Source organism: Talpa occidentalis, unplaced genomic scaffold, assembly GCF_014898055.3.
Source record: "Talpa occidentalis isolate TD23 unplaced genomic scaffold, MPIMG_talOcc4v2.1 talOcc4.14, whole genome shotgun sequence".
NCBI lineage: Eukaryota > Metazoa > Chordata > Mammalia > Eulipotyphla > Talpidae > Talpa > Talpa occidentalis.
In genome coordinates this window covers 78,570,384-78,598,352 of record NW_023601433.1, presented here as the reverse complement: position 1 = coordinate 78,598,352, position 27,969 = coordinate 78,570,384, and the positions used below count along the sequence as shown (strand labels likewise).

Below are 27,969 nucleotides of genomic sequence, written 5' to 3'. Positions count from 1 at the left end.
TGATCGTGATCAGAAATACTTGGAAATACTGGAAAATAAGGTTTGTCCTCTGCAGTCACCTTCCTGCTGACTCTAAAGGGGAGAAGAACTGGTGGTGAGACGGGCCCGGCGGTCTGTCTGTGGAGGGCTGCTTATCCCAGCCTTCCTTTAGAGTCTAATGAACAATGGAGAAAATTCTGCTGACTTGCTCTGGAATGTTTCAGATGGCTGTGTAAATCAGCGCATCTTGAAAAGAACATCAGCTTCCATCATGCCAACCTTTTATAGCGACATACTACTAGTAAACAGGTATTTCTCTGTCCTATGCAATGACAGGGTAGGGCAGAGGGGAGAGTACAAAGAATACACTTGCTGTTTTGAGAGCGAACCAATCTTTCTGGGGTCAGCAGGCTAGTAAGTACTTAATTATCACACAAAGTATTAAGTGCAAGTGATGACTGGATAAATGAAATTGGTATGTCTCTACAATGGCATAGAATTTCCACTGAAAAGGAAATACTGATGCAGAAATCACAACAAGGATGAACCTGAAAAGCATTAAGCTGAGGGAAAGAAGTCATGTAAAAGGCCACATGATGCATTACCTTATCCATGTGAAATGTCCAGAATGGGGCAAATCCATAGAAATAGCAAGGAGATTATTAAAAACCACTGAATTACGGACCTTAAATAAGTGAATTGTATATTATGAGTCATAACTCAAAAAAGCTATTATTAAAAAATCTTAAGCATGTGGGTAAAAAATAAAAAACTAGATACATAATACAATCTTTAGACATGTGATAGTCATGGTAATCACAGAGGTAATATTACCAAAATACAGAAAGTAGAGGGAGGGCAAACTTATTTGTAAAACTTACTAAAATTTCAACTTGTCACACATTACTCACCATCCATGAGAAGCCAATGGCCAGTGAGAACCCAGATGAGGACGAGCATGACAGACAGAGAGAATGATAGTAACTCAGCAGCAGTGAAACGCCCACAGCAGCCAAAGGAAATCCTGGAAAACACAACGTTATTGGATTGTAGACGATAAATTATCTCCAATAACCAAAATCTTCTTTAGGTCTTCATGATTACAGTTTATGATGGCCAGATTAGAACAGCAGGCAACAATACCTAGATACCCAGAAAGTCAAAATGCCCAAAACTTTTTGGAGTAAACCACAGAAAGCTCACAGGAATTACCCTTTTACACCCATTAGACAATGTACTTTAATGTACCAATATGGGTGTTTAGAAGTTTAAAGTGTCCTATCAATCTCTGGGGAACCTATATAGGTATAGGGGAAATGCTACTCTTAGGAGGAAAACAAAACGAACAATTCATTTAGCAAGGTGAATAAATACAAGATGGTAAATCTATCTATCTACCATTAATTCCTGGGAAAATTGGCCCCAAGTGACTGGTTTCCTAAGTGCATGCAGCATCTCCATTCGCAAATCATTTGCATTTTGTTTTCGAGGGGCAATGGCTTCAGGAGTTAAGCTGTGGAAACTGAAATTAAACCTAAATGAGTAGTATACATATTTGAGGGCAGAAAGATGAAAAGGCAAAGATGAATGTTTGAACCAACTGCTGTTGCAGAGTCGATGAGCTCTCTAGGTAGGGAATGCAAGCGCTGCATCAAGAGACGGCTCAACTTTCAACAGTCCAAGAAGGAAGCATGCTACAGTGACTCCCTTCACAAGGGTTGCTTGTATCTCCCCTGCTATGATAAATGCAAAAGGAAGTACTACCTTCCAGTTTTAAAGATGAAATATCTCCTTCTCTGTTTTCTGGCATTTGTGTGCTCCAGACACTAGCAGAAATTTATAACCTAATAATGCTATCAAGAATGAGAGAAAAACATACACAAGTTTGTAAGTTAGAGGTAAATCCAAGTCCTTACTTGTTCTGAGGTGAACAGGGCCTTGTTAAATACTGGCACATCGGGAGAAGAAGAAAAGCAAAAGCTATTGTTGCAAGAACTAGAGAAAGAAAATGCAAGATTAAATTATTTTGTTACCAATTATAAGAAAAATAGCATGACTTATGTAAACATAAGCATCTCAACATTTGGATATAATTAACTAGTGAAGAAAAATATTTTCCTTGAGCATTGCACAGATAATCTCTTTGAAAAGGAAATACCTGATTTGAAATAGGGGAAGCAGAGGTAGGTTTTCTCATTCTCTTATTCAATAAGATTATAGCAGACCACGGAGAGGATATCCCAATAAACCTAGCATTTTGTTGTTTCATACATTTCCATCCTCTCTTAGCTTGAAAACAGGGCAGGGAGCTGAGAGTTGAACTATCTTGGGTATTGATCACAATGTTCTATCTGCAGAAACACTGATGCACAGGGGTTGCGAATGACTACTCTGCCACACTGGACCTTCTGGGATCCTACCAGACCAGGCCACAGTGATCCCACTCCGGTGTCACAAAGCTCAAAGTTTTCAAACCTGTGGTCTATTATTCAGATAATGCTGGTGGGTCTGAGCTGATGACAAGTGAATGATACATATGTCTCAAGTGGGTTCAAGGAAGGGCAAGGGGAGAAAAAGCCAGACTAATGAAGCAAAAGTTGCTTGGCAGCCAGTATAGGTTAAATATAAAATGAGAAACTTATTTACCTGCTGTACATATTGTAAAAACTACTTGAACTGAGTCGAAGAAGAAGAACATTACTAGGAGAGAGACAGATGCTCCAATTGGGAGGAACAGGGCCTGGGTAGAGTCAATAGTTTGGATACCTGCAAGAGAAAAGGGGAATAATTAACAACTCTGGGAGCAGGCACAGTGCCCAAGCACTCCCTACACGCCACGTCCTCAAGGGCGGATTAGCGTGTGAGGCTGGTGCACAGAGCCCAGCACGGAAGGCGGGTTACTTGGCCCTTTGGTCGTTTCCTCCCCACCCTGCCCGCAGCGCTGCTATTACAGCAGGTTCTCACTGCACGCGGCCGCCTCCTCTCTAGCCATCTAGACGACAGACTGCCAAAGAGAACATTAGGAGGTAGTAAGAATTCAGGTTAATTCAGATTACTATTTGTGGTCATGTATACACAAGGTCTGGTGAAAGAGGTGGTTTACATCCACTGACCAATTTCTTAGCATCTACGGATTTAATGCACTCATGTTCACTGTTCCTCATTGCTGCTAATAGTTGAAGACTGACTATGGGTACGGGGAGTGCAGAGAATAAGACAACTGCAAACAGCAAATCACAAAATCTTCTATGGAAACATTTTAAGGTACCAAATTGGAGATAAAAGGGAGAAAACTGAATCTCTTGGGATAGAGTAGGACTTAGCACAGTGGTTTTCAATTCTTTGGGTGCTTAACACTCACCTGGAGAGTTTTAACAACATTATTGATAGGGGGAAAGGATGTCCTGAGCAAACTCCACACAGGCTTTGTGGACTCCACCCCCACGACACTGGGAACTACACATCCCATGATCCCCAAAGGGAAGGTCACCAGGACCTGAGGGCAGAGTTAAGCAACGAGGCTCTGGGTTTGAGTACTGAACTGGCCATGGGGCCGGGGTCGCCCTCTTGGCCACGAGGCGGGCCAGGTTTTTGCCAGCTCGGAGGGTCACTGGGATTCCAGGTCAGCGGAACGGGTAGGACGCATTTCCGAACTTATCTCTCCCTCTTTTTCTCCCCGAGTTATTCATTTCCCCATCTCCCCTTCCCTTGTAAATAAACCTTTTATCAACCTTTTGCGTGTGTCTGCAGTCTAGCGTTAGTAAGTCCCCTTGAAGCGCGCGGGTGAGGACCCACAGTCAGGCAACCCGTTCTCTATCGGGGGTGCCCTGTAACATTATGATGCCCAAGGCCAACTCCAAACCAATTAAACTGAAATCTCTAGGGTTTAACAGGCCCAGTTAAAAACTCCCCACAAAATTTTATTCTGCATTGAGAAAAATTAATAGAATTATTTGACAGAGAAAAACATGGCAAAATCTGATAACCACTGAATGAAAACAAAAAATAATTAAGTTTATCTTGTGTGCTATCCACTTCCAAATTAACCCTATTGAGATATCATAAAGAAAAGCACATGAGGAATCAAAGAAGAAATTTTCATATGACTTATTGTAAAGAAATATCAGAAGTGGAGGTCTCCATTAAAAGTAAGGCTACGTATGAGATTTTATGAGACCAGAATGAACTAAACACAACGGGCTGTAATCATCAACGAACATTTAAAAATTGCTCATTGGCATTTACTGATCTCCAAGAGAGCTATTTAGGGATTTTGGTGAAATAACATATATTTTTATAAAGGACATTAACTTCTTAGTGGCTAGGGAGATGACTCAAATAATTAGGGATAGGACAATTCAATTCAGGGAGAATGATCTGCATGTCAAGACAAACAGAAATTACATGGAGCAGAGGTCTGATCCAAACTGCAGTCAAACCACTCAGGTTGGCCCATGAATTATTTTAGGAGGGGGTATCTTAAAAGTGCCATGTGGGCATTTTCTAAGACAAAACCGTGAAATCTCTCTAAATTTCCCCTAAATGTCTTTATAACTGGGTGTGCTACAGTAGTTCATGGAACTAGAGGAGACTACAGAGCCAGGTGCCTGTCACAACAGAAAACAATGGTTTCTCAAATAAATGATTATTCTACAGTAAGAAACAAAAAAAATCCAAAATTCTTAAAATAACCAGCACACTCATCATCTGAAACAAGGCGTCATCTGGCCTGCAGATTAATTATATTGGTTTAAATTCTGAATAGAAAAATTAAGTGGCTGGCTAGAAGAAAGGGTGTTCAGTAAGTTGGTTATATGAGAAGTATTTGTTTATAATCTAAATTTTAGAAGCTCAATTTGCAATTAAAATGCAAAACTGAGTACAAAGAACTATTCTAGAATATTAGACGCAAAGATTTTTGTTTTTTAAAAGCACAGACTTTAAACCAGGAAGTATCAGTCACTGCTCCCATTAGCTGCGCCAGGGTCTGGCCAATAAAGTCTGCCAAAAGGCAATGGCACAGGGCAAGCAGAGCTCCTTTTCGTTGCCCAAAATATGCTACCTAAAAATAATGTGTACAACTTCAATACTGTACCTCATGATAAAGAGAGATCTAATTCAAAATTTTAGCCAAATTGCAGTAATTGAAAAACAAAGTAGAGCAAAAGCCAAACAGAGCAGTCATAACTGGAAGACTTACTCAAGCACAGCCACAATATCTTTAAAGCCAAAATCAGCATTAAGAAATAGGAATGGATGGGCTTCCCTGGTCATACAAGGGTTAAGTCTCAGCTCTATGAAGCTATCTGCAGCAAGAGTTCAAACCCCAGCCAGGAAGCTGACCCACACGGCACAGCAGACCTCTCCTGTCTCCCCGCTGCTCCCCTCAGCAGTGTATTTTAGTCAGTCTGCCTGTTCTGCTCCCTACTCTGTCTCTGGTGAATCCTCTCACTACCCACACCTCTGGCATGTACCCCATTTCTTGTATGCATAAATAAATCTTTTTAAAAAACAAACAAAGAAATAGGCATGGTGATGGTAAGTAAGTACAAAGTACAAAGACATTATTTTTTAGCATTCAGTGAGTGGGACTAAGGCTAAATATGTTGTATTGTTGGTAATTTATTTCCACAAGAGTAGAATACTTTTTCACTAAATATATACCAAATATCTATTATACAGCAGGCATACATGGGAGAATTAAAAAAAAGTCATTTCCAGACCTTAAGGAGTTTATAGTTTATAGTCTAAGATTATATATTAATATCAATGAAGGAAATTCCAACTACACATCTCTATCAATCTTCATTGCTCAAATTATATGGGAAGCTTAGTAAAGAACTTCAAGAGGTCAGACAGTGGGTGGTGGGCTGGTTTTAAAAACAACTCAATACTAACTAACTGAAGGACTGATGTGCTAGGGGGAAAATCTCTTCATAGACTTCCTGGGGCAGATGAAAGACGAGAAAGTAGTACACAGCTAGAAAAATCAGAGAGGACCTGGAAGGAACTATCTCCCCCACCCTTTTCTTTCTAATCCTTTCAATTGAAAAACATAATATACATACATAAAAGTACACGAGCTCAGTGAAAAAAAAAAACAGAGCTCAGTGAATCATTACATAGCTAATTCCACTCAGGAAGGAAACACAACTCTACCGACCCCAGGAGATTTTCCTGTGCACCCAACCCTCCCCAACCTGTGGTTAGGCTTTCCCCCAAGTGGAAGTGGAACCTAGCTTGCTTTTTACAACACTTTCTTCTGTGTTTTCTACCCAAGCATGCATCCTAAAACACTAATGTTTATTTAGCCTGTTTTTTGAACTTACATACAATTGAATTATGTGGCATGTATTTTTTGTGCCTGTTTTTTTTTTTCTCAACATTGAGAAACATTTACGCTGTCATACACAGCTAAGTTCACTCGTCTTCATGTCTTTTCCAAATTCCTCAATTCTTCTTTTCTTTAGGAGTAGGCAACTGTGACCTTTAAAAAACCTCTAGCAAGCCTCCCTGGTGGCACAAGGGGTTAAAACGCAACCTATGAAGCTATCACAGCCACTACAGCATGAGTTTGATCCCCAGCCGGCCAGGGAGCAATCCACAGGGCGCAGCAGGCATCTCCTGACTTGCCCACTGCTCCCCTCAGCAGTGTATTTCAGTCATTCTGCCTGTTCTGTGCTTCACTCTGTTTTTGATGAATCTTCTCACCCCCCACACCTCTGGCCTGTACCCTAGTTCTTGTACGCATAAATAAATAAATCTTAAAAAAAACCCAACAACACCTCTAGCTACTCACTCTCTCAACACCTCTAGCTAAACACTCCTGCCAAAAGCCTAACACACTAAATTCATACCGCCTCTCTTAGAGCTGTACCCCAAGATTTTCTATACAATTCCTCATTCAGGACTTCAGTGTCTTTAGCACCTACACAATCTCTTGTGTTTCTGTTTATCTTTCTGGCTGTTATTTCTTTGATAGAAGTACTATTCTGTTTTCCATGCTATTTCTTCATGGAAAAAGAAATGTCACATATGTCAAGTATGATGTCATACTCCACAATCGAACTGGCTGCCATTCATTATATATTTCCTGATGGTCTGCAGTTATTCCTTTTGGTGTCCATGGCTCATACTGGCCCTCTTCTAACCACTATTCTTTTTCCCCTGAAATGCAATTACATACTATAGTTGTGGAGGGTAATTTAACACAACACAAAAAGTAGATTTAAGAAAATGATCATTTATACAACCATCTGCTACTCTTTAGACACTGATTAATAATAAGAAATAAAAAGCTGAATTACCAGCTAATTCCTTCTATAGTACGGGCTGACTTAATCTTTAAGTTAAGAATAAAACTACTTTATCCTAGGTTTTTGTGATGCAATGTACAACAGAATTATAATGTGGTTTAATTACATCATTTACACATATGCTATGTAACACAGACTTTCTGAAAGTTTCCAAAATATGTGATTTGACTTAAAGTAGTGCTATAAGGTAAACTGCGATGTAAAAGTAATAGTTAATAGTAACAATAACTGCTATATAATAACCTGAAAATCAGATATTGACACTGGGTTCTACCTGGTTCCTGGTAAGGTACTGGTATGACATTTTACCTCCTACAAAGAGCTGTGTCTTAAGTTTAAGAAAGACTCATTATATTTAAAGGATTCTTTGTACTATATTTACCACACCCCACTTTGCACTGCTGAAGACAATAAAACACATTTAAGGGCCTCCCCGGTGGCGCAGCGGTTGAGCGCTGGGTTGCGAAGCTGCCCACAGCCTCTGCAGCGCCGGTTCAATCCCCGGCTGCTCCCCGGCCACCGGAGGAGGGTCCCACATGGCACGCAGACCTCTCCTGTTGCCCGCTGCTCCCCTCAGCAGTGTACTTCGGTCCTTCTGCCTGCTCTGCTCCCTGCTCTGGCTCTGGTGAATTGTCTCACCCTCTGCGCTTCTGACTGTACCCAGTGCTTGTATAAATAAATAAAAATAAATCTTTAAAAATATAAAATAAAATTCCTTCAAAAAAAAAAAACATTTAACTCAGTGAAAACTGGGCAAGTATAATTTAGTGAATTTGGTATTAAATAACTAGAAAAACTTAAATGTTAAGTGATTTCTATAATTTAACTCAATATTTTATCTAACTTTATATTAGAGTCTCAGTATTTCCCATTAGGTGGTGACTTTATAAATCATGCTCACTCTAGCCTCTCTGTACCTTCCCATCGGGAACGACTTCTCCACTAACTCAAGTTCACTGTATCAAGTCAAACTACCTTCTTCAGGAAAGAGACTCTTACCAACTTGACCCATCACTGTTCACTGTACTTGTCTTTCTCTTTATTTTCTTTGTACATGGATGTCAAAATGACCATCTCCAGACTTACTCTCATCTCTTGACTGTAGATGCTTATTCAAAAGGCTCAGTGGGAAAAAGTATTTGTTGTAGGTATGTGATGGGCGGTGCTATCTGCTATCTCTGTCTTAGTATTTTATTAACACCTTGGAAAGTATCTTGGACATAAGCCTACATGGTACCAGGTACCAGCTCCTGTACTACTGCATCTTTCAAAATATCTAATAGAATGTCATCTGCATGATAGGTACACAACTATCAATCTCTTTATCAAATCAAATCTTTTTTTTTTTAGATAGCAGTTGTTTTTTTTCCCCCCCAAAGATTTATTTATTTATTTATACAAGCACTGGGTACAGTCAGAAGCGCGGGAGGGTGAGAGAATTCACCAGAGCCAGAGCGGGGAGCAGAGCAGGCAGAAGGACCGAAGTACACTGCTGAGGGGAGCAGCGGGCGGCAGAGGAGGTCTGTGCGCCATGCAGGACCCTCCTCTGGTGGCTGGGGAGCGGCTGGGGATTGAACCGGCGCTGCGCAGGCTGCGGGCAGCTTCGCAACCCAGCACTCAACTGCTGAGCCACCGGGGAGGCCCAAATCAATTCTTATTTCTAATTTAATTCTCTTTCCTTAGTAAGCATCATTAATTTTCTAAATTCTATTGAGGTACAATTTATAAAGCATAAAATTTGTGCATTTTAAGGGTAAAATTTGGGGGTGGAAAAAGTTTATTGAGAATGGAATCACCACCATAATCTAGTTTTAGACAATTTTCATCACCTCAGTAAGATCCCTGATGCCAGTTTACAGCATATTCTTCTTTTTATCCTTGGCCTCAGGCAACCATGATCACATTCTGTCTCTATGTATTTGCCTTTTTGGAAATTTCATATAAACAGACTCATACAATATAGTCTTTCTTGTCTGGCTTCTTTTTTTTTTTTTTTTTAAAGACTTATTTATTTATTTATACAAGAACAGAGGCACAGTCCAGATGCGTGGGAGGGTGAGAGGATTCACTAGAGACAGAGCCGGGAACAGAACAGGCAGACTGACGAAATACACTGCTGAGGGGAGCAGCGGGTGAGACAGGAGAGGTCTGCCGCACCATGTGGGACCCTTGCTGGTGGGCCGGGATCGAACCAGCACTGCAGAGACTGCGGACAGCTTTACAGAGCTGCGCTCATCCGCCTGCGCCACCAGGGGAGGCCCTTGTCTGGCTTCTTTTAACAATGTTTTGAGGTTCATCCATATTGTAGCATGGATCAGTACTTCATTCTTTTTCTTTTTGGTACTGAAGGGTGTTCTACTATATGGGAGCTATTTTGTTTACTCACTTACTAGTTCATGGATCTTTGAAATGTTTTTACTTTTGGCTATTCTGAATAATGCTGCTGAACATTTGCCATATTGCAAATGTCATTCTTTAAAAAAGTATTCTTACAAAATAATCATATATCAGAAGACATACTCAAAACAGTTACATTCGACATTTACAAATTAATCAGGCTCACCAAAGTATTTAAATGAAGTCATAAGCAGGCAGATACTACTATCCTGCTTCTCTTTAAGAAAAAAAGAAACTCAGTAGCATGACTGCAGGAATGAATTAAAAGCAGTACACAAGAAACCAGTAGTTCAGATGTGAAACATAAGAATTTAACAAATTATATCATACAGATCAGATTTTATTACTATACCAAGTATAAATCCTTGAACCCAGGAAATCATTAACTGGGTATAGAAAGAGTCTAATTAAGACAACCACACAAATGAAGCCAATAGACATAAAATGTCTTACTATTATTGGTGCTGTTGCCATTGAAAGACCCAGAAGAACTGTTATTGTCTTTCTCCTTATCTTGATTTTCAAAGTCCATGTTAAGGGACCTGTGGAAGAAATCGTATAGTAAGTGTTACTTTGCTTAAGAAAGAAGTAGGTCAGAAAAGTCACGAATGAAACAATAGTTTTAAATACTAAGACATTAAGGAAAGAAAAGAAGATCTCTTGATCAATTTTTCAAAAATAGCTTAACAGTGGGTTAACAATGGGTTTATGTGTTTAAAAGAACTGTGATGATAGAAATGTTCTTGTTGCCACATTTTAAAATACAATCTATATTCTTTCCTGTATGTCAGTTCAAGAGCTTTCCAGAGATCTGTTGTTGATTTCTAATTTGATTCAACTGGAATTTGTAAGGGGTTGAATGTTTATGTCCTGGATGAAGTTCACTTGTTGAAGTCCTAGCCCCCAATGGGATGGTGTTTGGTGATGCCTATGGGAGGTAATCTTGATGCGGCCATCAAAATCCTTCATGATGGGATTAACAGCAAAGAAGAAACACCAGGAAGTTGCTTCTTGCCCTCTCAGACAGAGAACACACCGAGGAAAGTCCACGTGATGTGTGAGCACACAGTTGTCTGCAAGTCAGGAAGAGTATGCTCACCAGAACCCAACCATGCTGGTACCCCACCTTGGATTTCCAGCCTCCAGAACTATGAGAAAATACATCTCTGTTGTCTAAGCTACTCACTTTGTGGTAATTTGTTCTGGCAGCCTGAGCTGATTTAGCAATCACAGATCATAATTGATATGCGCTGAATCCTCTCACGGAGACTTGTTTTATGTCCCAAAATATGTCTTATTTTGTAAATGTTCCACATGCACTTTGAGAAGAATGTGTACTGTTGGATGGTTTGTCCTACAGATGTTGGTCAGTTCAGGTTGGTTGAGAATATCACCTGAGCCAGTATATCCTTGCTGGTTTTCTGACTCCAGTTGATCCTTGAACAACAGAGGTTTGAACCACATGGGTACACTTACACAAAGACTTTTCTAACAGATGAAGCAAACTTACAGTTTTGATAAAAACAGTATAGTATTCTTATAATAAAGTAAGCTAAAGAAAAGAAAAGGTTATTCAGAAGTCATAAAGAATACTTTATACCTTTTCTTTAGCTTACTTTATTACAAGAATATGGTATATAAGATATAATGTACAAAATATGTATTAATCAACTGCTTATGTGTTATGAGTGAGGCTTTCAGTCAACAACAGGCTATTAGTAGTTAAGTTTCTGCGGAGTCAAGAGTTGTATGTGGATATCTGTGCAGTGGGTCAGTGTTACTAACCCCTCAGTTGTTCAAAGGTCATTCTGGCTCCCCTGGCTTTATACCTATGGTGTGTTTCTTGTAAGCAGCCAGTAATTGGATTTTGCTTCTTAAATTCAATCTGACAATTGCTGCCCTTTAATTGAGTGTTAAAGTCAATTCATTTAATTTGCTTATTGCTATGATTAGATTTGAGACTATCATAATGCTATTTGTTTTCTCTGTCCTCTTTATCTGCCCAGTTTTGGATTAATACCGTATTTTTTTTATCAATCTATTTTTTATCTCCTTTGCTTATTAGCTGTAAGTCTGTTCTTTTATTTTAGTGGTTACTGTAAAATCTTATTATACTATCCATTATTACTATACTATCCATATATAGTGTGCAAACTTTGTAAAACTTTACATTGTTTCTCACTCCTTAGCCTCTACTATTACTGCCATGGATGTCACCTTTATATGTTATGCTATAAACTCCATAATATATTATTCTTTTTAATACAACTCAATTATCATTTAAAGTTTTATTTATTTTTTTAAAAGATTTATTTATACAAGAACTGGCGTACAGGCCAGATGCGTGGGAGGGTTCACCAGAGACAGAGCAGGGAACAGAACAGGCAGACTGACTGAAATACACTGCTGAGGGGAGCAGCGGGTGAGACAGGAGAGGTCTGCCGTGCCGTGTGGGACCCTCACCGGCCAGCCGGGATAGAACCAGCGCTGCAGAGGCTGCGGACAGCTTCACAGTGTGGCGCTTAAACGCTGGCGCCACCAGGTGAGGCCCTATTTAAAGTTTTAAATAAGGAAAAAAAAAAAAGGGACCATAAATATCTTTACTGATATAGTTTCTATTTCTGGTGCTCTTCATTCCTTTGTGAATTGTTTTCCAACTGGAAGCAAATTTAATCTGCTTGAAGCACCTTAATATTTCTTGTAGTGTAAGTTGGTAATGAATTCTTTCAGGTGTTGTGTGTCTGAAAATATCTTTACTTTGCCTTCATTTTGGGTATATAATTTCATGTTGACAATTTTTCTTTCTGTACTTTCAAACTGTTGCTCCATCTCACTTGTATTGTTTTCCATAAGAAACTGAAGTCATCTGTACCTTTGTTCCTTTGTATATAACATACCTATTCTCCCCCTCCCCACTTTTCACATTTTCTCTTTTACCACTGATTTTGGGCAATTTGTTTATGATGTGCTGTGCCTTCAGTGGTTATCTTCATGTTTTTTCTGCCTGGGGTTTATTTTCTTGGATCGGTTATAGTTTTCTTCAAGCACTGAAAAATTTGGCCACTATTTCTCCAAGTACTCCCTCTTTCAGGGATTTTAATGACACATAGATTAGGCCACTGAAGACTGCCTTTCAGATTCAGCTCAACAATACAGTTCCCCTTCTCTTTTGTCATTTTGGATAGTTTCTACTGTGCTGTACCTTCAAGTTCAACTAATCTTTTCTTCCAAAATGTCTATTTGCTATTAATCCCCTCCATCTTATTTCCAATTTCAGACACTGTCATTTTCATGTGCAGAAGTGCAATTTGGGTATTTTACCAACTTCCAGCACATTTTACACATGGAATATGGTAATATCTGCTTTCATGTACTTCTTGAAGATATTTTATCAGTTTGGGTTGGTTCTGATTGACTCTGATCATCATGGGTCATTTACTTCTTCTTTGCTTGTATGCCAAGTTTTGTGAATATGGCCCCTTGCCTTGATATTTTTGTATTGTTTGCTGCTTGATATTTTTGTATTTCTATAAATCCTCCTGAGCTTATCTGGGAAGCTGAAATAGCTTAATTTGTTCAGGTCTTGTGTTTATGATTTACTAGGCAGTTGTGAAGCAGTGCTTAGCCTGGGGGAAAGGCAAGACCTTCTTGAGTGTTTTACTATACACCATGTGAGGAAGTTTTTCCAATAGCTGGTGCAAAGAGCTACTCTTCTCGCTAATATTTTGACATTATTCTCAGCCTTAGGTAATTTCCTCACTTGCATGAAATGATCAAATACTTTGATAAATGAGCTCTGGGTCCATCTGTAGATCTTTGTGGCTTTCTCTTTGTAGCTTTCCTCCTTTGACACTCTTATCAGATTAACTCTAGTTGCTGCAGTCTCTGCACTCTCAGCTCCATCTTGCCAAATTTAGGGACTCTCTCCCTGATTACCATAACCTGGGAAGTGTCTAATTAAAATTTTTATCCCTTACAAATAAAAGTTGGATATATTCAAGGTATATGAGACATTTTGATATAGGTATACACTGTGAAATAACTATGCTCAGACAATAAGCTAGGAAAAAAAGTTTATGATTCCCTTTATCTTCGTTTATCAACTGTACCCTGTTGTCCTGAAAAACTGTTTCAGGTGGGATAGCAAATCCAGTTCCTGTTACTCCATCTTGGTTGGATCTAGAGCTAACTCTAGGTACTTCTAAATATTCAGGTCCTAAACTGGGCAGATTTTGAAGTAAGGATAGTGTTCCTTTTATTTCTTGTTAACACTGTTTAAAAACTCCTGAGGGTATTGGAACACTGTTGAGTTTTCTCTCTCTTTTCAGGAGGGCAGAGGCTACTATCTCAGAGGAAGTTAGAATTCCTCTTGGAAGGGTTATTTAAACCAGACTACTAGGCTCAGGTCCCACTGATACTGTTTTTTAGTTCCTTGGGTCCCACCACCCTTACAACTCAAAATCTCTTGCTGGATTCAAGAGATGTGCCCCACTACTGCATTAGCTTAACTCTGTCATTTGGTATCAATACTTTCATCCACTGTGTAAAACTCCCTTTTCTGTTACTTGTGCTCAAAGAAGCCTCGACTGACAGTGACTTCAATTAAAAGGGACTGACCTGGGTAGGAAAGCATGTGTATAGTTGGGGAGGTACATTTCACCCTGGTCCCCTATTAATTAGTTGTTTAGAAAACTATTCCATTAGAAGGGCAGTCCTAATGGGTGATATATTCCCCCAAAAGACGAAAGGATGGTATTTTGAAAGGTGGTGAGACTGCTGAAACATGGTTAAGACACTTTTTCTGAAATAGTCAAGAAATAAGATGTGTTAGCTTTCCGGGGAGTTTTTAATTTAAAAAGCCCTGAATTTTTAGAACATCATCTCATAGCTAATATGTGGGGCCGTACATTTCTCCAGCCATCAGAAGACATTTTAACAAAGATTGAAGTGTATACTAGCTGTTCCCACCTCAGTCAACCATAGAACAATTGTTACAGTGACTGGTTCCTGAGATAAACCTTTCCCAATCAATTTTAATTAGTTCCACAACAAACTAGATACAATGTTTTGCATACATAACTGGTTTCATTTCTATGGTCTTTCAAATTTTAATTCATGTTTCTCATGGAAGAGCTAATCATTTGTGGAGAGCTAAAGTCTAAGACTGGTGATATATTAATGGGGAACTGTCTGGAGTCACTGGGACATAAAGATTGTGTCTTCCCTGTGGACGTTTCAGGAAAGACATATTAAGTTGGGTTTTTCAGTGCTCGCTTCGGCAGCACATATACTAAGTTGGGTTTTTCAAAATCACTTATGTATTGAATAGTAACAACGATAGCTGTTATTTCTGCTCTGCTTCTCAGAATTTGGTGATAACATGGTAAATTTATAGGGACTGTTAGCTACATCTCTATTGTAGGGGCTGGATATTACAAATTGTTAGCTTCTCCTAATCCTTCTCTTCCCATAACTGATATTCTGGACTGGAAAGCTGCCAATCACCTCTTTGGTTTCGAGGCGCAGTAGTTACACAGCCTTTCTCCTAAGATTGGGTAATAACAGTGGTGCTGAGGGTAGTGTAAGACAGGCTTACATGTCACCTAAATCCATTGCTGAGGCCTATTTAAAACTCTATCCTGGTTCTATTAAGGCAAGAATTCTCCCTCTTTTCAAATATTAGTAGGATGTGGTTAACTTAAAAATGGTTTTAGTTGTTCCTTTTCCTTAGGTCCTAATTTGATAAAACCTGCTGTAGGAAAATGAAAGCTTTAGGCAGGCGAACTGGTGGGGGAGAGTGAGGAAAGGGAACTATCAAGCATTTTATATAATTTGAAGCTTATTTTGAACTTTTCATTGCCTCAAACAAGCTTCGCTAAAGTCAAGCATGCTCTAATCATCTGAAGCAGATGATCATCTGAAGCATGGGTTCTACTGCATAAAATAAACATCTGGTTAAATGAGGTTGTGGGGCTCCACATATTTGCTCAAACAGGGAAGATTTATATATTCCAGTTTGACAAGATCAAAGGCTACTGGGACTGGGGTCCCATAACAGTTACCTACCTGGCAGAGCTGACAGCAAACTTAAGGTGTTTATTATTGCTAATTTTATTAGTCTTTTCATCAACTATGACTGAACAGGATCAAGTTCTAACAGGTAGACAAATTTCCGATCATTGATCAAGAACCTAGTAAGAGTTCAGGTAGAACAGATGGCCTTCCAACTAAGCTGCTGAAAACTCCCTGAGGGTGAAAACAATAACACCTAACCCTCACTGACTTCATATTATTAGGTGCTATGCTAGGTACTTCAGAAACAAGATTGTTTTTGATTCATAGACTAAGTCTATAAGTAGTTTGATCACAAATCACAATCGAAAGTGTCTTGGCTTGGACAGTAAATTATATGATCATCCCTACCTTCCAGAGATTTTTATGGATTGAACTACACTTTTCCCCCCTGCCCTCAGAATGTGACTATATTTGGAGATTAAAGCCTTTAAGGAAGTAATTACATCAAATGGAGTTCGGGTTGGTCCTAGCCCAATATGACTGCAGTAGACTAGGAGAGAGATACAGACACACCAGACATGTGCAGAGAGAGGGGGCCATGTGAAGACGGTCATCTATAAGCTGTTTCAGAATGAAACCAACTCTGCTAACACCTGATCTTGGACTTACAGCCTCTAGAACTATATTCTTTAAGTTTCTCAACTGACTGTTATGGCAGCCCTAGCAAACTAATACAAACTAAACTAATGTTATTACCCTTATACCATAGGACACCTAGGTATTATTATACTGCCCTGCCTTTCTGTATTCTATCCCCTTCCAAAACAATCAACTTTCCCCCACTCCCCGTGATTATTAAAAAAATTTAAACAATGGTGAATGCCACAAAACAGACTCACATTATCCTTATATCAAGAGAGATACACATTTATTTTCTCCTTAAAGGCTAAATATAAATAACTTCAATTAATTTTTCATTCGGTAGTATGCCAAGGGTATTTTTATCATATTAGTATATATGGCTTTATTTCATAAAAAAAAAAAGGTGCAAAGTATCCTTCCTTGAGTTACCATGAGTTGCATATATCCTGCCTTATTACAGACCAGCACTAATACAAGCAGATGACAAGGTTTTATCCTGAATTGGGTGGGTTCCAACTGAAAACTGAGCATGCTAGCTAATTAATGCTGAAAAAATGACAACTGATCAAAATTCTTCACATTTAAATTAGTATGTAGGTATAAATTGCAGTGTCACTTGATGTACATTTCACAAGTAGTTTATCACTACACTACAGACACTACCCTAGGAAGTAGTTTACTATTCTAAGTACTTTAATATGATTTTGTTTTGGCTGAGATGAGGAACTTGTTATATTTGCTCTAAATTTCTTTTCAGGCTAAAATTAATTTGGCTGTAAGAAATATAACTTTAGGAAACCAACTACCTATGTACTAGAATGATTACAAAGCACTTTCTGAGAAAGGTATTAGGCCTGTGAGAGAATTTTCACTGCTTGCTCAGGACAAGGAAAAATAAGGGCTTATAGGCAGGTCTTTTTATATTTTAGGTTCCTTGGTTCTGATAAAAATACAAATGCTCTGTGAGTACCATTAAGACAAGAAGGTCTATATTCAGCCAGCAACAGAGTACATGTCTGGAATCCTGACAGTATGTATCAAGAGATCAATATTCAGGAAAAATCAGTTGAACTAACAATCCATTCATTTCTCTGGATATTCTAAAATATCCAGAGTAAGTATCTTAGTAAGTTAGCCCTCTGGACCACAGCTTTCTGCTACTGGTTTCACTTTCAATTTTGTAAAACTGCTTTTGCTGAAATGTATTTTCATACAATACTGCCAGCTTATATTGAAGGGTACTATAATTCATTCAACAAACACTTATTGTCTGTTATACAATACTATGAAACTCAATGTTGTAGCCTCTCTATGAAGCTCTTTGGGATAAAGATCTGTCTGATCTTAAGATCAAGAACAGTTGCAATTTACCCAAACAACTAGGTTCTTTCTATTCAAGAGCATTGTGAAGTGTTATCTTTCTTTCTTAAAGTTAGCTGCCAGAAAGCGTGTTGTGGTATTTGTGGGTCACCAGCAGTAAGGGTGTTGGCCAATAGATAGGAACTTTTAGATACTTTTGGCTCTATTTTGTCTTCACTTGTACCTTTTATTTTCTTTGGCTCCATTTTGATAATTTACTTTATCTCATCACAACTTGCAAAAATTTAGTGAATAGACTGAAACTTATTTTAACAGGGCAGAGCAAAAACAAATGATTGCAGGAAGCAAAATGAAGCTGAGAACAATTACTGAAAATTATACTTGCTCATTCACTGAATTTTGATAACAAAGTACACCGAATATTGGAGGAGAGGGTAAACTGGAAATTTTTATCTTAATATTTTAAGAATATAATGTGTTTTGATCATCCTAATATTGGAAGCAGGCTTAGTAAAGGGGACAGAGGTAAAAATACCATATGGCTGAATTGCCTTTAAGCTAAATATGTGTTCCTAGAAAACTTGTAGTGGTTTTTATTAGCGGGACATTTTAAAAAGAATTGGTGAAAAAACTGTTAAAATATAAAGGAACTTATTCATATACATTATAAGGCATATAACCTTTCCCTATATAATCCAATTAGCTTTGATTTCTTTATAGGTCTTAAAAAACAGCCCAGATTGTGAGATGGCAGAAAAGAGCAGTTCAAGCACAATAAACATACCACATACCACTTAAACTTCATGGCATTTGTTTGGGTTAGCCTACTCTAACTTTACAATTATATGCATTTAGTATAAAAGGAAAAACAATCCTATAAAGAGCATTATTATATGCTCTTACTATCTCTGCAGTTTTATTAACACGTATATATTATACATTAGATGTATAATACATAATACGTATAGTTAATATAGTTAATATAGTTATAAAAGGCCCATTATTTCTTTCTACAGCACCTTTACATACATGTATTACATATATACTCTCCCAAAGCGAGCACAAATATAGTTAATATAGTTATAAAAGGCCCATTATTTCTTTCTACAGCACCTTTACATACATGTATTACATATATACTCTCCACTATACATATACTTATTAAAGAATATATCAAGTATTATCTTCCTTTTGATTACCTTTTAAATTATCTCAGATCTGTTACCTTTGGCCTGTAACTCCTAACTCCAAAACAGAGAATTTGTTTTGGCTTTTAGAATATAGTTTCATTAGCTTTAACTTTCTTCTCTGAACTCAGAAATGTGAAACTCTGGTAGGAAGTAACCAGTACAATTAAAAAATCTTTTATCCAGTATTTTATGACCTTCCCACGTTTTCACAGTTCTAAATAAACATGATCATTTAAATGAACAAATATATTTTAGTGGTCCCAAATCAGAGGACACAAGAACTTACGTAGCTGGGCAATAAGGACAGTGCTATTAAAATTCAAAAAGAGGGTCTCCCTGGTAGTTAAAGAGGGTAAGCGAAGGCACTACAAAGCTATAGGCAGCCACTGTAGCACCAGTTTGATCCCCAGTGCCAGGGAACTAACCAGGGAGCTGACCCACACAGTGCAGCAGACCTGTCCTGTCTTGCCCGCTGCTCCCCTCGACAGTGTATTTCAGTAGATCTGCCTGTTCTGCTCCCCACTGTCTCTGGTGAATTCTCTCACCCCAGCACCTCTGGCCTATACACCAGTTCTTGTATGCATAAATAAAAATATATCTTTAAAAAATTTCAATAAAGTTTTCCTGTGCATGTCCTATATGAAAGATTACATGAAGGTAGTAGTAAGTGGTGGTAAACCATCAAGAACAGAGCAAGAATGAAGACTGAGGGGAAACTCTTTTAATTTCACAGAAGGGAAAACTGGGTACTCTAGGAGAGTTTCAACAGAATTGTAATGGGTAAGTATCAGTGAACTGGTTCTCAAAATGTTACCAGCATTTAAAAATGAATAACTTAGAAAGCCAGTCCTTCATCTAGAAATCTCTTGTTTTTATTAAAGTAACAAGGAAATTACTTTGCTACTAGCTTTGCTTCAACAACTATTGCAATTTTCATTACTGCTACCAAAAAGATTTTTGAGAATAAGCATACACAGAAACCCTACATAGCTAAGTTGATGAGCGAAAAGAATTATCAGGTTGAACTACATAAAACTGCCAATATTTGACAAGTTTTGCCCTACCAAACCAGTAATTGTCAGTATGGTTTATTAAGCATGTAGAAGACAAAGATGTGAAATTTTTTGTAAAAATATTTGGCTAAGTACCAGTAAAACAATATTCCTACAACCCATTTTGGAAAGCTTAAAGAGAGACAGCTGTACAAGTCAGAACAGTCAGTAAGTACTATACCACTATCACTAAGTAACTACTTTGTAAGACAGGGATCTGAAATTGCCCAAAATTAAACAGTGGGGGGAGTCAAGCTAGAACCATTATTAGTCTCTTGACATACTGTATCTGCTTTGTATATCAAGTTTCCACAAAATATCTGCTTCTCTTATGGAGAAAGGTGGAATTAGCTAAATAACATCAGACAGAAAAGTAAGAATTTTTAAGACAGAAATTGTTACTAGGGATAAAGAATATTTTATCTCAGTCAACCCACATGGAAAATATAACAATTATAAATATACGAAGTGAAGACAAACCCACAGGTTTAGAGAAACTCTTTGCAAACATTTATCTTATGATAAAGGACTTGTCTCCACAATATATAAGGAATTCTCAAACCTGAACAGACACATTAACAAAGAGGACATTAAGATGGTTACGTAAATAAATGGAGATGCTCAATATCATTAGTCACTAAAGAAACGAAAATCAAAGTCACAATGAGATACCACTTGATATCCACCAGAACAGCAGAGTATCAAAAAGACAGATAAATAATCAGAGAAACTGGAACCTCATGTATTGCTGGTAAGAATGTGAAATGGTATAGCTGCCCCAGGAAACAGTAACAATTTCTCAAAATGTTGAACAATGACCCAGCATTTCCACTCCTAGGAAACCAAAGATAAATGAAAACTTAAGTCATACAAAAACCTGTACTTTATAGTGTTTGTTAAAATGTAAACATGTTTGCAGTTTCTATAGTTTAATTAGCCATTCTTTTGTTTTGTGGATGTTTTTGGTGTTATATCACGGAACTCTTTACCTAATCTATGGGCACAAAGTTTTCTCCTAAGTTTTGCTTCTTACTTTTAAAAATCTATGTTCATAGAAGCCAAAATATGTAAACAAGCAATATAGCTATCAATTGATGCACAGAGAAGCCACAGAGTAGTATTTGGCAACAAAAAGCAACAGAGTACTGCTACATGTTATAACATAGATAAACTTTTAAAAACATTATGCTCAGTGAAAGAAGCCAGTCACAAAAGGCCACATGCTTTATGATTCCATTTATATGAAATGTCCAGAACAGGCAAATCTATAAAGACAGAGAACAGATTAGTGGCTGCCTAAAGCAAGGAAAAGAGGGACAGTAATGATGGTTAATGGGTGCATGGTTTCTTTTGGGATGTTTATGGTTGTACAAGTTTATAACTATACTAAAACTACTGAACTGTACACTTTACATGGGAGAACTTTATATTACTATTCCAACTCGTTCAATGAAGCCAATATTACCCAGATAACAAAAACACAAAACAAAAAACTATAGACGAATATCCCTAATGATTATACACAAAAATCTTTACAAAATGCAGACAATGTAAAAAAATTATTACATATTATGAATGAGTGGGATTTATCCAGGAACACCAAGGTTGATTCAAGATTCAGGTATTACTATATTAAAACATTAATAAAGGACAAAAACTTCATGATGATCTCAATGCACTGAAACATGACAAAATACAATATCCATTCATGATTAAAAACTTTCCAAGAACTAGAAACAGGAGGACTTTTCTTCAGCCTGATAAAGGACACTTATGAAAAACCGATAGCTAACAGCATATTTAATGGGAAGCAACTAAAAGCTTTCCCCTTAAGATTAGGAATAAGACAAGGCAGGATGTGTGCTCTTGTCATTCTAGTCAACATGGTATTAGAAGTTCTGGCCTGTACAATAAGGAGGAAGAAAGGAGGGGGGAAAAATTGAAGGTATTCAGATTTAAATGGACGCAGCAAAACTGTATTTATTTGCAGACCTCATTATCCTGTGTATAGAAAATCCCAAGGAATACATACACGAAAAACTGTGAGCACTAATAAATGAGTTCTACAAAGCTACAGGGTATCAGAACACAGAAAAACCAGCTACAGTTCTATGTACTTAGCAATAAACAATCCAAAATGATAGCAAGAAAAAGTAACATTAAAGAGAATAAAATACTGAAGAGTAAATCTAATAAAAGTAGTGTACATTTTGTACACTGAAAATTATAAGGCAATCCTAAGAAAAATTAGAGAATATCTAAAGAAACAGAAAGACATTCTAGGTCCCTGAATTGGAAGACTCAATGATACTGAGATATTAAGATAATACAGTAAGAAAGCAATTTTTCCTAAAAGACCTGTTGATCCACAATGCCTATTAAAATCTCAGCAGACTCTTTTTGGGGTAGAAATTGACCAGATCGCTCTAAATTTACATGGACATGCACAGATTCCAGAGCAGCCAGATGATTTTGAAAACAAAGTTCTAAGAGTTATCTTACTGAATTCCAACACTTACTATAAAAGCTACAGCAGTCAAGAAACATGTTACTGGCTTGAGAAGAGACAGAACAGAAATGGGAGTCCAGGACAAATCTTACATTGACTGTCAAGTGATTTTTTTTTTTAAAGATTTATTTATTTATACAAGAACCGGGGTACAGGCCAGATGCGCAGGAGGGTGAGATGATTCACCAGAGACACAGCCGGGAGCAGAACAGGCAGACTGCCGAAATACACTGCTCAGGGGAGTAGTGGGCAAGACAGGAGAGGCCTGCCTAGCCATGTGGGATCCTCGCCAGCAGGCCGGGATGGAACCAGCGCTGCAGAGGCTGCGGACAGCTTCACAGCACTGTGAAGGACAGTCTGCAAATGGTGATGGGATAACTGGACAGACACATTCAAACAAGTAAATTTAGATTTGTCCTTCATGTCATATACAAAAAAATATAAGGGGCCTTCCTGGTGGTGCAAGGGGTTAAGATGCAACCTATGAAGCTATTCATAGCCACTGCAGCATGAGTTTGATCCCCAGCCAGGAAGCAACCCACATGGTGCAGCAGACCTTTCCTGACTCGCCCGCTGCTCCCCTCAGCAGTGTATTTCAGTCAGTCTGCCTGTTCTGTTCCCCACTCTGTCTCTGGTGAATCCTCTTACCCCCCACACCTCTGGCCTGTACCCCAGTTCTTGTATGCATAAATAAATAAATATTTATATATATATATATATATATGAATATGAAGTAAAACTACAAAACGTCAAGAAAACAGGAGAAAATATAGGTACCCAAAGAGTTCTTTGGTATAATACCGAAGCCATGTTCCATGAAACATAAAATTGTTAAGTTAATCTTTATAAAAATTAAAGGTGTTTACAGAAAGACACTATTAAGAAAATGAAAAGGCAAGTTAGAGACTGGGAGAAAGATATTTGTAAATCATGACAGAGAAAGAAGTTGTACCTAGAATATTTAAAGAACTGTTACAACTCATGTAAGATGAACAACCCAATTTAAAAATGGGTGAGGATTTGAATACACAGTTCACCAAAAAAACAACAACAACAAATGGCCTAATAAGCACATAATAAGATGCGCAATATCTTTTCAACATCCTAATCTCAATTTTTGGGGAAATGCAATCAAAACCACAATAAGTTATCTTTCTAGTAATACAATGACTATAATAATATGATAAAAATGTTTAAAAATGCTCTTATCTACTACTGAGCTGGATACTTAAAAACTGTTTAAAATGGTAAATCTCATGCTATGTATATTTAACCACCACAAAAAGAATTTTTTAACCCCTTACCAACACTTTGGAAAAAAAAGTGAACAAAGCAGGGAAAAAAAAAAAACCAAAAAACCTTCCCACAAAGAAAAGACCAACTTTAGGAGGTTTCACTATGAATACTTTCAAATATTTAAAGAATACCATAATTTTATATAATCTTTTCCAGAAGGCAGGAAGAGAAGGAAACACTTCCATACACAAGCAGTGAGGTCAATTTAAATGTATATAATTAAAGGCATCATGATTTACCTTGCAGAAACTATTATTATAGTAAAAAGGATAGAAGGTGCCAGGCCAGAAATCTTGGGAACTGGGATCCAATCCAGATTTGGTATGAGGTATCAATATTTGCACATCTTTGACAAGCTACTCATCTATTTGGGCTTCAGTTTTCTCATTTGTAGAATAAGGAGGTTCACCAGAGAAATCCTTTCCATCTACAGGATAGGATTCTATTGTACAATTGTTATATAAAATTTTCTTTGAAACTCATCCATCCTAAAACTGGTATAAAAAATTCTTTTCCATGTGGAAAACAACATGGCAACAGGTAGTAAGCACCAGTTCATACTCAATGGCAAAATATTTCAACTTCTGGATATCTATCATAAGGATATGAACAAAAAAAAAAGAACACATAAAAAGATGGTTATTTTAATAACACAAATGGTTCAATAATAATGGACTAATATATACCACAAACAACACATTACCAAATAGTATAAAGATGATTGTGGAAAATACTTTTGTTAGGTGCAAATAATCAAAATATAAGTGACTTAAAACTGAAAGTATACTTGGTAACATTTTACCAAGTAAAAGAAATTTGTATTAATGAATGCAGTATTAGAGTTGTGGGTCTAAACTTTTTTAATGACGGCCTTTTACCAAGATTATGTTGCTAAGGTTCTATGTTGTTCTGACTTGATTAATGCTTCCTAAATTTAGTTATAAACCTAGGACTCTGAATTAGTGTCAATAATTAAAACTTTCATCAGCTGATACTGGAATTTCCAACAGTATTTTACTCATTCTATCCAGTGTTGAGTTAAAGTCTGGAAAGTGGTGATTCTACCAAGTAACCCATTAAAATCCAGATAAATATCAGATAGTTCAAAATTCCTATGCCTATCATCATCACTTCTCTAATTTTCAATTTCAAATTTCTTAGACAGCCTTTATCTTTTTATCAGTCACAAACTATTTGAGTTACACAACTACTCTCGAGTAATGAGAGTGAAAGTAAGATGGAAGTGCGTGTCTGACTTCTGACTTTCCTTTCTGTTTCTATGGCTGGGAATTTCACCAGCATTGGTGAATTGAGGGTGGGAATTTCACCAGCAGTCAAAGGTCAGCAGAGGGAACTTTTAGTAAATGTTACCGCACAATCCTAATAGTAGGCTGAAAAGATTTTTAGTTCAAAAAAGTTGACTACTGGAAATTTCATATAGCTCAACCTATGTCAATACCTTTAAGAAAAACTTGAGAACACTGCATTAAGAAAAACTTTTGTTCCTTTTGAGACTCTAGATTCCCTGTCAAGGCTTCTCTCCTAAACTGTCCCAATGAGGGAGCTTATGCTAATTATTCTTTTCAGAATCAGAATTTAAGCATGTTTGCAATAAAATGCCAAAGTCATAAGCAAAACCAAGAAATGTCTTAACAGCAGCCAACTAAAGAATAAATATCAGAATTATTCCACTGTAACTCAATTCCTGTCAAAGTCAGGTTTCTCGTCACAGAGCAATTAAGTTTTTGTGCCAACAACCAGAGCAGTGCTTCTTGCACCTCCATTAAAGTCCTATTTTGAGAGCATCTTACCTGAAACTGCCGTAGACTATAAGCAGAATGGAAATCAGGAATGTAGACACTTGACTGGAATCCACCAGGGAATAGGCCCTAGAGAAAAAAAGAGAAAAAAAATTAAATCCCATGGCAGCAAGTCCTCATGGAGTTCACAGTTTAATGGGGTTCTACAAATTCCATTAAGTGTTGGAGAAAAAGGGAATAAATAAGCATTAACAAAATAAGCAAAATGGGATTTGTTAGTTTAACAAAGGGTCAATGTGTAGATTTCAGTTAATATCACAAGATGTTAAGTGATATCAATGTACAAATTCCATCTCTCTATAGTATGAAATATATGCTTACAACAATCACTCACAATGAAAAAAAACAACAAACCAGTATCAAAATAACCAACAACTCTTTACCAGTGGTGAAAAAGTCTCAGGGACCAAACTTTATCAGCCTACTTAATTATCAACAGCATTTTACTCTGCGATGAGGTAAAGCCTGTATGTCTTTCCTGAGTTCCATTTCCATTTTTATAACTGCCCACTGGTTTTCTCCATCTGGGTGTCCTATAGGAACTCTCCCTGCTTTATTCCTATTTTCTTTAAATATCTACAGAGTATACTATTGTGTGGATATACCAGTTTGTTTTAAACAAATCTCTCAGGTGGACACTACGGCTGCTTCCAAAAATTCATTTATAAACAATTCTACAAGAGCCCTGTAACTTACTTGCAATGACACATCTGTGTAGCACAAAGTTTCTAAAAAGAGACTGTCAAAGGGGAAAGGCACTAGCAATCTGATAGCCAAACTACCTCTGGAGAAGCTGTTTCATGTTACATGCATACCAGTAACGGATTCTAGAATTCGGTTTTCCAAAGCTTTGTCAACAGTGAGTGTTGCCTAATCTTTGAATTTTTACCAACCTGACAGATGAAAATTGGTAAGTCAATAGCTTTCATTTACATTAAATTTTTTTTTAAATGTTGGCATCTGTTTTTAATTTTTTTTTAAGATTTATTTATTTATTTATACAAGCACTGGGTACAGTCAGAAGTGCCAGAGGGTGAGAGAATTCACCAAAGTCAGAGCGGGGAGCAGAGCAGGCAGAAGGACCAAAGTACACTGCTGAGGGGAGCAGCGGGCGGCAGGAGAGGTCTGCGCGCCATGTGGGACCCTCCTCCGGTGGCCGGGGAGTAGCCGGGGATCAAACCGGCGCTGCAGAGGCTGCGGGCAGCTTCGCAACCCAGCGCTCAACCGCTGCGCCACTGGGGAGGCCCCTACATTTAATTTTTTAAAAGATTTATTTATTTATTTATTTATTTATTTATTTATTTATTTATTTATTTATTTATTTATTTATTTATTTATTTATACAAGAACTGGGGTATAGGCCAGATGCATGGGAGGGTGAGAGGATTCACCACAGACATAGCGGGGAGCAGAACAGGCAGACTAATAAAATACACTGCTGAGGGGAGCAGCGGGGGAGGCAGGAGAGGTCTGCTGAGACATGTGGGACCCTCACCGGCCGGCCGGGATTGAACTGGCGCTGCAGAGGCTGCAGATAGCTTCACAGCGCGGTGCTCAACCGCCTGTGCCACCAGGGGAGGCCCTACATTAATTTTTTGACTTAATAAAAATCTTCAATTAGAAGTGTGATTGAGCAGCCTTTTGTATGATTAAGCCCCTACCCCCAAATCCAAAGCTATGAAAAACAAAGACAGGGTTTTGTTTTTTATTTTTTTAAAATAAATTTTATTTTTATATTCCCCATACAATTGCAACCCCCCCATTTTGACCCCAATCCCTCCCCTCCCACCCCTCACCCCCCAAAAAGTGTCTCTGGTTCATAGTTGTTTGTTGATTTTGATTTTCACTTTCTTATAGTTATTCATTTTCCTGGTCCCTTATTTAAGTTTTCTAGATTTCTGCTATGAGTGAGACCATCCGGTATTTTTCTTTTTCTTTCTGGCTTATTTCGCTGAGCATGATCCCTTCCAGCGCCATCCATGTTGCTGCAAATTGCATGTGTTTATCTTTTTTGAATGCTGAGTAATATTCCATGGTGTATATGTACCACATCTTCTTGATCCAGTCATCTATTTTTGGGCATTTGGGCTGTTTCCAAAGCTTAGCTATTGTAAACAGTGCTGCTATAAACATAGGGGTGCAGGTGTTCTTTGGAATTGATGTTTCTGTGTCCTTTGGGTAAATACCTAGGAGTGGAATTGCAGGGTTTTGTTTTTTAAAAGAACTTTTCCTTGATAGTGTTTTATTATGACGACTTGACTTTTTTGTTCCCCTTGTATTCTGAAGCACACTGTCATTACCTAAAAGGTTGATTAATCATCTGAACTTTCCAAACTCAACATCTTACAAAGAGGGGCTTTATCCTATACAAAATACTTTATGAGGAAGCTGAGCAGGGCTACCAATTTTCATCTCCATACCTTACAGAAATTG

General features: G+C 37.7%; 1 protein-coding gene across 1 annotated transcript in view; it reads right to left on the bottom strand.

Moving 5' to 3' along the window:
- Positions 1-27,969, bottom strand: part of SPPL3 (signal peptide peptidase like 3) — a 107,190-nt gene that overhangs the window by 6,006 nt on the left and 73,215 nt on the right. Inside the window, exons 2-6 of the mRNA XM_037511031.2 lie at positions 25,528-25,605; positions 10,146-10,234; positions 2,626-2,745; positions 1,896-1,974; positions 891-1,003 (exon numbers count right to left, since the gene is read on the bottom strand). Of these exons, the coding sequence (XP_037366928.2) occupies positions 891-1,003; positions 1,896-1,974; positions 2,626-2,745; positions 10,146-10,234; positions 25,528-25,605 (479 nt within the window). The remainder of the gene's footprint in view (positions 1-890; positions 1,004-1,895; positions 1,975-2,625; positions 2,746-10,145; positions 10,235-25,527; positions 25,606-27,969) is intronic.